We start from the raw sequence: 9039 nt of genomic DNA, 5'->3' as shown, positions 1-9039 counted from the left end.
CCCCCCCCGTGTGGGCTCGGCCCGGGCACTTACTATTTTCTTCCATTTCATGCGCCTGTTCTGGTACCAGGTTTTCACCTGGAGCTGGCTGAGCCCCAGCGATTCGGCCAGGTCTATTCTGCGGGCGGGAGAGAGGCGGTGAGACCCGGCCCGGCCGGCGGCTCCCCTCCTCCTCCTCCTCCTCCTCCTCTCTCCGGACGATGCCCCCGCACCGCCCCGCCGGTACCTGTCGGGCGTCGAGAGGTACTTCTGCTTCTCGAAGCGCTTCTCCAGCCCCATGAGCTGCAGCTCTGTGAAGACGGTGCGGCTGCGGCGGCCCTTCTTGGCCTTGCTACCCGGCTCGGGGCCGCCCGGCTCCAGCTTGCCCCGGAGGTGCAGTTCCAGCGGGAGGTGTGGAGAGGCGGAGCCGCCCTGCAGCCCCGAGCCGGCGGCCAGCAGCGCCGAGCCCAGCCCCGAGCAGCCCAGGGGAGCCAGCGGGAACTTGAAGACGGCCGCCGGCTCCGCCTTCAGCACGGCTGCGGGAGAAAGCGGCCGTGAGAGCCGGGCGGCCCCGGGGGCTCTTCGGGATGGGCTCCGTGCAATGTCCCGGGCCCTTCTTCCCGCTGCCGCCGCGGGGTCACGCTGTGCCCTACAGCCGGCGGCGGGCAGTCACCCAGTGATCCTCGTGTTACTCGCGGAAACGTTTTGGAACCATTCAGGAGCTGGTGCCGCCTGACAGATTCGAGCGCTGCCGGGCCCACGGCCGCGCCTTCAGACTCTTGCTCGGCCCCGACGTGCGGCCGTGCGGGGCCCTCCCGAGCTCCCCGGGACCCCGCACCGAGTGGGCAGATCCCGCCGCCCTACGCAGCACCGCGACCGCTCTCCGAACGCTGAGCACGGCCCGGGGGCTTCGAAAGAACTAGCGGGCCCGGCCCGAGGCACACACACAGACACACACTCAGCGCCCGGTTCGGGACAGCATTTCAGACCGGTATGTAAAATAACCGTGAATCCCAAGTGTTCTAATACACGCGCTCCCCCGCTACGGGGCTCGATGCTTTCTCGTTTTCTATTTTAAGAGGAAAACAAGAATTTGGGATCCTCCTGTTCCGTTCGCTTTTACAGATAAATGAGCAGCGTCTCTGCAAATGAAGACGGCTTTGGAAGTGAAAGCGTTCGCGATCGCACGTTAAATACTCGCGTTAAAATAATAAAAAAAAAAGTAAAATAGAATAAAAATCAACCAAATAAAAAAAAAATACAACAAGAAATCTGTCCTTAACATCCTATCCTGCACCGGTAGATCTCGCACCACGTCCCGACACCACACCGCACGGCTCGCACTCTCCATCCACCGTCTCTCCGCACCCTCCGGGCCCCGCTCCGCTCACAGCACAGTTCCCCACGGCCCCACCGCCTCCCGCGCCCCGCAAACGCGGCCCCGTCTCCGCAGCCCGCCCGGAGCGCCGCGGCGAAGTTCCCGAGCTCTCCTCCCACACGAACGGCCTCACACGCGCCGGGAGCCGCGGCCCCGCTCCCGTCCGACCCCGGCGGGACATACCGAGGTGGTTGTGGTAGGGCCGCGCCGAGAGCAGCGCCTGCACCCCGAACTTGAGCAGCTCCCCGGGAGGCGCCGCGCCCTTGGCATCGGGGGGGTCCGTGAGGATCTCCTCAATCATGAAACTGCGGTAGCGGTGCGAGCGGTGGTCGGGGAAGGCTTCGGCCGGGAAGTAGTGCGCGGCCCCCAGCTCCAGCGGGTGCTGCATCCTCGCCGCCGCCCGGGCCGAGCCGAGCCGAGCCGAGCCCGGCCGCCGGGCCCTAGCGCAGCCCCCCGGCCGCTGGGAGCCGGGCAGCGGGGGCTCTGCCCATCGCCCCTACCCCGCCCTACCCCTGGGCAGGGCCCGGCGCGGCCCCCCCGGCTCCGGCTCCGCGAGTTCCTCGGGACCGCCCCGAGCGCCGCCGGCCCGCGGCCGTTCCGCCGCACGCACGCACGGGGCGCGGCACCGGGCAGCACCTCCCCAACCCGGCCCGGCCCGGCGGGCAGCGGCCCTATTATACGGCCCCGGGGGCTGCAGCGGGCGGGGGAGGGCGCGGGAGGGGCCGCGGAGGAAGGAAGGGGCCGGGGCGGGCGAGTACCTGGAAGCGGGAGGTTACGGCGCAGCATTTGATCCGCTGCCATATAAAGCAAATGGGCCCCGAGGCGGGCAGCGGGCAGGCACACACCCAACCGAGCGCGGGCCCGGAGCTGCCGTGCCCCCCTCCTCCCCGGGGCAGGGCGCTCCTGGCACCGCCCGCCACCTGCCCGCCTCCTCCCCGCTCTCCCCGGGCACGGCCCCTCTCGGCCCCGGGCAGCGCAGCGCAGCGCAGGGCCCCGCGGGCTGCGGGGGGGCCCCGAGAACGGCCACGTCCCTATGGGGAACTCAGAGCGGTTGGTCGGGAAACGAAACAAAGCAGAGCGCGGAGCGGAACGCCTCCCGCGGCGTTTAGAGCCGTTTGACGAACATTCCGCTCGGCACAACGGGGTTCGTTTCATTCCCTCCAGCCCGTGCCGCGCAGCGCGGCCGTGCATCACCGCGCGGTCCGTGCTCGCTGCTGGCGTGCCCCGAGCGGGGCTCAGCGGTGCGGGCACAGAGCCGCCCTCCGGGAGCCGCCGTCGGGGCCGTTCCCGCAGCCCCGCGTCCCGCCGCTGCCTCGGGCCCAGCGCCGCGGGAGCCTCGCACGGAGCAGAGGGCACTGGGCCGGGCCGGGCACGGCGGGTCACTGTGCCGGGGTCACTGTCGTTCCGCAGTGCTGTGCCACACCGTGCTACAACAGCTACGTGCTTCCTCAGCTGCTTGATGCTCCGTCCCGCACTGCCTTCCCCGTAACCCGTGCTCTGTGTTCCCTGCCGCTGGCACGAAGCGGCTCTGCTCGGATTTTCTGTTTTCTCCGCGTCCTGTCAATTCAAAACGATGCTCTAAAACCAGTGAGAGGGCTTTGGGGAGCCCCCTCCCCCCCCTTCCCCCGCGGAGTCCCGAGCGCCCCCGCCCGTTTTCATGCCAGTTCCTAAAGGCCGGGGTGGAGGAGGCCCCGAATGTCACGGGGATAAATAACGGGAAGGGTATTTGGGAGCGAAGTGAGGAAAATTTGGGCCGCTCTCGAGCGAGCAGACACCGCCACAGCGCGTGGTTAAAAACCGTCGCCCCGAGAGCAGCGGGCCCGCAGCCCCTCTCGCCGAGCACACGCACCGCGATTAATTTAAAATAAAACAAAACCCGGGCGTACGGCAGAGATGTATCCCCCCCGCGTCCATCTCTGGGCACAGCACCGACCCGGGGCCGCGTCCCAGCGCACAGAACCGCTTCCGACAATTCGCGGCCCCCCAGACGCCGACGCGGCCGAGGGTCGGGGCCGCAGCGGCGCGGGATCGATGCGGAATCGGTGCGGGATCGGTGCGGTGCGGTGCTGCGCTGCGGGACTGTGGTGCCGCTCTGTGGGAAGGATGGAGGTTTTCACCCTCCGGCTGCGCCCTCGGACAATGGTTTAAAATCGTCGCAATACGAATCCTACCTCTAAAAGTACATCGATTGGTGTGTACACAGACACGTAACTATATTTAATCGTGACTCAACGTGACGGAAATCGTTTAATTCACAGAACCCCCAGGTCTGCGCCCTGATTTCGCACCTCCTGCCCGGCTCTGCGCGGGGGGACGCGATTCTCCACTGCTTCCCAGCGAGCCCCGTCCCGGGGAGACGCGCTGCGTGATGTGCGCCGTTCGGCAGCGATGGGGCGAACGAACGCAGCCCCGAATTACGCGCACTTCGTTTTCCATCTACTGGAAGGGAAGCGCCGTTGTCTTCTTAAAAAGAAAACGCTCCGCATTTAACGGGTGTTCGTTTTGTTCGCACGAGGCGAAGCGTTTATCGAACCGTTCGAAACGCGGGGTATTCCTAAAGCCACCTCACTGTGAGCGATTTGTTTCTATTTTTTAACCAAAACGTTCGCATTCGTTTCGGGACCCATCAATCTCCCCCGGAGCACGCTTTGCAGCCCTCCGTCGCTCGTTGTCACACCACGGCTGTCCCGAGGGCTGCGGGGGGAATCGGGTCCCCGCGGTTCCGCATCGCTCCCGGAGCTGCGGGCAGTTCGTTCCCGTTTTGACTGGAAGAAGAGTTTTATCGATTTTTCCACTTTTCTTCCGTTGAGTTCCCACCGCGTTTCCCTGCACGGAGCGACCGTAACACGAAGAATAACCAACGAGAAAATCTGTCCCATTGGGGTACTTCAGGAAACGCCCTACGTGCAACGGGGAAAGGGATTTTGTGCAGAAAGGGTGGCAAGTAGGTATGGATTAGGTAGAACTATATATAGATCGATAGAGATTGATAATTATAGAGATTAGAGATATATAGATATGGACGTAGATATATATAGAGATAGATAGAGATTGAGATAGAGATAGATATAGAGACAGAGATATGGATATGGATTGACCCCATCATTCCGCTCCGCCCCCGCGCAGCCCCGCACCGCCAGCCCTGTCCCCGCGGCCTCGGGGCGGCCTCGGAGCGCTGCGGGCCCCGGCGCTGCCTTCTGCTGGCACTCGGCGTCCAGGAAATCCGCAAAGCGGTGGGAAGAGAGTGGAAGCCGTGACATCACTGGGGCAGGAGGGCGAGGGAGCGGCTCCGTCCGAGCAGCGCTCTGCGCTCACGGCCGCGGGGAGCTCAGCGCTGACACGCGGATCCCAGGGCGATGCCCGCGGCCACGCGGCCCGGCCGTCCCCTCCTCACAGCTTCGAGCAGAGGGTGCCCCCGCACCGAGGCACGTCCCCGCCCCGCCGCCCGCGGACCTCGTTCCCTCCAAACCCTACAAACGGACGGAAACCATCCCCACAGCTGCCGCTGTCCGGAGAGATCTGTGCCTGTACCGGGAGCTGCCCTCCGCGCGACTGTTGTGCTGCGAGACGCCAGAAGAGCACGCGAAGTGAGTAGGACACGTCGAGAAAAAAACGGCGAGTCTCCCTCTTTTCTTTTTCATTTTTTTTCTTTTTTCTTTTTTTTCTTTTTAAATGGGATTTTTAAAAGTGCGGGGTGCTGTTTTTGTTTTGTTGTTGTTTCGCTTTGTTTTGTCTTGTTTCGTTTTTAGTTTTCCTTTCCCCTCCTTCACCCAGGAGGGGAGCAATGCTCTCAAGCACAAACCCGCAGCGAGCGCCGGCGGAGGCAGCGTTAGGGCTGGGACAGCGCTTCCTGGCACTGCCCCCTCCGCACACCGACCTCCCGGTGACACGGGGCTCCGTGGGCTCAGCGGCTCGCTCACCTGCCCCAGACAGTGTCACGGCTCTCAGAGGGCCGTGGTTGTGCTTTTCCCTGCTGATAGCGCATACAGAATTGTCATTCTCCCTTCTCCACCTGGACCTGCTATCAAACCCAAGAAAAGCAAGCAACCAAAAGAAACAGTGGCGTCATCTGCATTGCTCGGGGCAGCCTCCTGCGCTGCCCTGCCCTGGGACCTCACAGAGGAGCAAGAGCAATTCTGGGGCACTGTCCATGCCGATGCTGACACGGCAATGACATGGCACTGATATGGCCTTCAGCACCCAGCTCTCCACCTGTCACACGTGAAACCAACATGCAGCTTCCATGAGCAGCTCCAACACGGGGAAATGCCTCCAAGCCCCTTGGTGATGGAGTGCGGCGTCATGCGTCCAGCCACAGCCAAACCCTGCAGGGCTCTGCCACAGCCACGTGTGGGCACGGAGCCACGTGCGGAGCTGCAGGTGGTGAGTGTGCTCTGTGATGGCTGGGCACAAACAGACCGTGAGCCAAAGGTGGGTGCACCGGGTCAGTAATTGCAGTCCGTCTGAAACCACAGCTACGGCTCTACCACCCATTTCTGGATGCTAGACAAGCCCCAGACAGAAAGCAAGGAACTGTCCTTATCGCCCTGGTGTTAAATTCAAGCAAGCCCCCTGTCTGCTGCCCAATTAGAGATGCCCTCGCACGCTGTGAGCATGCAATGTGTGCTCCGTCCGCTCACTGCATCCCCATTCACCAACTGGCACAGGACAGTTTACAGTTCATAAAATTAAGCTAATGATTACATCTGCGTGGAGCGGGGCCTCCAGTTTTTAACAGCGAAATGAAGAAAGGGAACAAACCTCACATTCCGTGGGTTTGCAGCAGTGTTGGTCTGCTGGTTTCAGCTCTCAGCCGCCGTCACACCTGGCCATGGCTTTATGGAGCAGTGGGGAGGTGCTGCAGTCATTTAACACAATAATGGCTAATTGAAATGTTTTATTTCTAAAATAACACCATGTTTTATACATATTAAAATCATATTAAAGCTGACTTGCCAGCCTCTCCCACTGCAGCCTCTCTACACTAGCCAGTTAAAAACCCCATTAAGAGCCAATTAAGTAGCGAAGCTTTCAATAATAGCCACATGACATAAAACAACGAAGTGGTGGCGGCTCTTTTCTGTTACCTTATTTCTCTGCCTTTTGATTTCTATGCAAACCTCATTTCAAACTGTGGTACAAACCCACCAAAGTGCCCCCCCAGCAGAGCAGGGGCAGAATCTCTCCCCGCTCCCACAGAACCAAATGGGCTGGCGCAGGAGGTGCTGCAGAGTGCACCCACAGAGCACTAAAGAAAACCACACCGATGAGAAACGCTTAAAGAAAAGTTCCCAAACTGAACACCCAGGTGTCCAAAGTCCCACAGATGTTTCCTGCCGAGTGGGCCACTGTGTGGCCACCACCAGCCCAGGGCACAGCCAGCGGCTGCAGGGAGCTTTGCCAGCAGAAGGCGATGGGAACTGCTGTGCCCCAGGCACAGCACATGCAGAAGGTGAGGGTGATTTACCACCGTGGGATGGGATAACGTTTTTGGAATAAAATAGGGCTGCATGGATTAGGATTTCCTGTCTGCTGTTTACATTCCTAAGAGCCTTTATCTGTTTTAATCTCTGTAGTTTGGCTGAGATTCAATGGATGCTTAAAAATGTAACTTTTGCTGTCGGAGTCTTGGTCATGAGGGAGCAGGGCCTGGGCTCAAGGGAACCTGATTTTTGGGAGGGACAGCATGGAGCAGGTGGCACTGGTTTGCCATAGGTGGGTGTGTGTGGGGGTTGTGCCTTCCCTATGGCAGGGAGCCCCGTGCTTGCAGCAGTACAGGTGTGCTGCCCACAGCCATCCCAGGGCTGTAAGGCCAAGCCGAGTGAAGGCCCTGTGCCTCCTCTGTGCCTCATGCCTTGGCAGGAGAGATCCCACTAAAACCTTCTTTTGGGGCTTTGCTTTGTGCACCTGACCCTAAAACCAACCCAACATGGAAGGGTGCAACAAGATGAAGGCTGGTTTCTCCTTGCTTGCTTCAGTGGGTACTCAAGCAGCTGTGCCCTCAGCGGAGGTCCCACACCTGGTGACCTCCTGGCTCGCTCTGGGGACACCAAAAACCCCTGTCCTGGGACCCCACTAAGGGCGATGCTCACACCTACCAAACACCTGTCTCATATGTTCACTGTGGTTGGGGAAAGAGGAAAAGTGCAGATGTTATACAGCAGCCATCACCCTCCCGCATCCCACTGCTGTTGGAGTAAGCACGTTTTCCTCACTACAGTTCATCTGTCAGGCTCATTTAGAATGAAATGGGACTGGGAAGGTCAGGCTTTAACAAAATACCTTAAAAGGAAAAATGCTAACAAGAGTCAATCCGTACACAGAAAATTATCTTAAAAACGTGAGATTTCAGGAGAGAATTGTTTCACCTCACACACAAAGAGAAGTACCCATACAAAATGGTTGATCTGAGCACCGTACGCCTCCACGTGCACCCTGGGCCTACATACAGGCTTCCCCACCGAGAACTGATCACGAACCTCCACATTCTTCTGGGCAGAACCACAGCTCTGCATTGTGGGAGAGGACTACCAGCAGTGCAGGGCTTCCCAGAGCCCTGGCCTGGAGAGGACTGATGTTCCTGCGGTGCTAAGGGGAAGGCTGATGGCTCCTGGTCTGCATTCTGTGAGGGCAAACGTCACATGCATCAGCGCAGTGCCACCACCTCAGGCCAAAGGAGAGCTGACTTCTGCACCGTCTGCCCCGCAGCCTGATGTCCGATACGGCACATTTCTATTTACTACATCCAGAGCAGAACTGTAAACCCATATATGGACACAGCCGCTTAAGAAGTTTAAACAGTTTTGCTTTTCCGTACTTATATTATGACACTTGCAAATTTTTTGGATGGAATTCCACGACCCGATAGCGATCTGAGCCACAGATGGGTTCGCTTAGCGCAGCTCCGGGCCTCGTCCGCCAGCTCCTTCCCTTCGCCTCCCGCTCACTGCGCGGGGCCGGGGGCTCCCGCAGCATCGCGGCTCCCGGAGAGCGGCACCGCGGCGGGGCTGGGGCTGGGAGCTCGGGGCTGGGGCTCGGGGCCGGGTCCGTGGCTCAGGGCCGGCGGATCTCGGGCCGCGGGTGCCCTCTGCCGGGCTGCCCCCGCCGCCGCGACAGCGACAGCGTCCGCTGTGCATCGTGCTGATAAGAGTAGAATCGCGGTGTACGACCGCCTCACTCGAATCTTTCCACCCGTTTTCATAAGGTAATTAGGGCCTCAGCTTACTTGCAAAAAAAAAAAAAAGAGCTGTAGAATGCAGCTTGTTCGCTTCAAATCCTAAATGAATTCCAGCAAAATGCTGCTTTGTTTTTGTTTTTTGTTTTAATTAAGTTGCTAACATTGCAAAATTTGGGTTCAAAAGAGTGAAGAACTACTCGGTATATTTCAGTGAATGGCAACACGAGGACACAAAAGCTGAGAATTTAGCAATGTCACTCATTAATGAGGATCATTGTTTCAAAGAAGTTTTACGTGTCAGTGGCAACAGAAATGCCTCTGCGTATCAGACAGTTGATATACTGGCACCAGCAGACCAACAGCAGCAATGTTCTGAGACCCTCCAACACCAATGCATCCCCTATTTAATCTTAGAGACCTCGGGGCACTCTGTTGCTGAGCAGCTGCCTCAGCCATGGAGGAACCAGGGTGCACAGCAATAAACAGGAGAACCTCCTTAAACCCA

The 9039-nt window shown here is 59.5% G+C and overlaps 1 protein-coding gene across 1 annotated transcript in view; it reads right to left on the bottom strand.

Moving 5' to 3' along the window:
* The window catches only part of BARX1 (BARX homeobox 1), a 2512-nt gene extending 751 nt beyond the window's left edge, over positions 1–1761 (bottom strand). Inside the window, exons 1-3 of the mRNA XM_021409679.1 lie at positions 1541–1761; positions 227–515; positions 34–118 (exon numbers count right to left, since the gene is read on the bottom strand). Coding sequence (XP_021265354.1) covers positions 34–118; positions 227–515; positions 1541–1745 — 579 coding nt within the window. The 5' untranslated portion in view covers positions 1746–1761. The remainder of the gene's footprint in view (positions 1–33; positions 119–226; positions 516–1540) is intronic.

Source organism: Numida meleagris, chromosome 11 (assembly GCF_002078875.1).
Source record: "Numida meleagris isolate 19003 breed g44 Domestic line chromosome 11, NumMel1.0, whole genome shotgun sequence".
Lineage (NCBI taxonomy): Eukaryota > Metazoa > Chordata > Aves > Galliformes > Numididae > Numida > Numida meleagris.
Note: the sequence above shows the minus strand (reverse complement) of the source record. Positions and strands in the feature narration are given on the sequence as shown.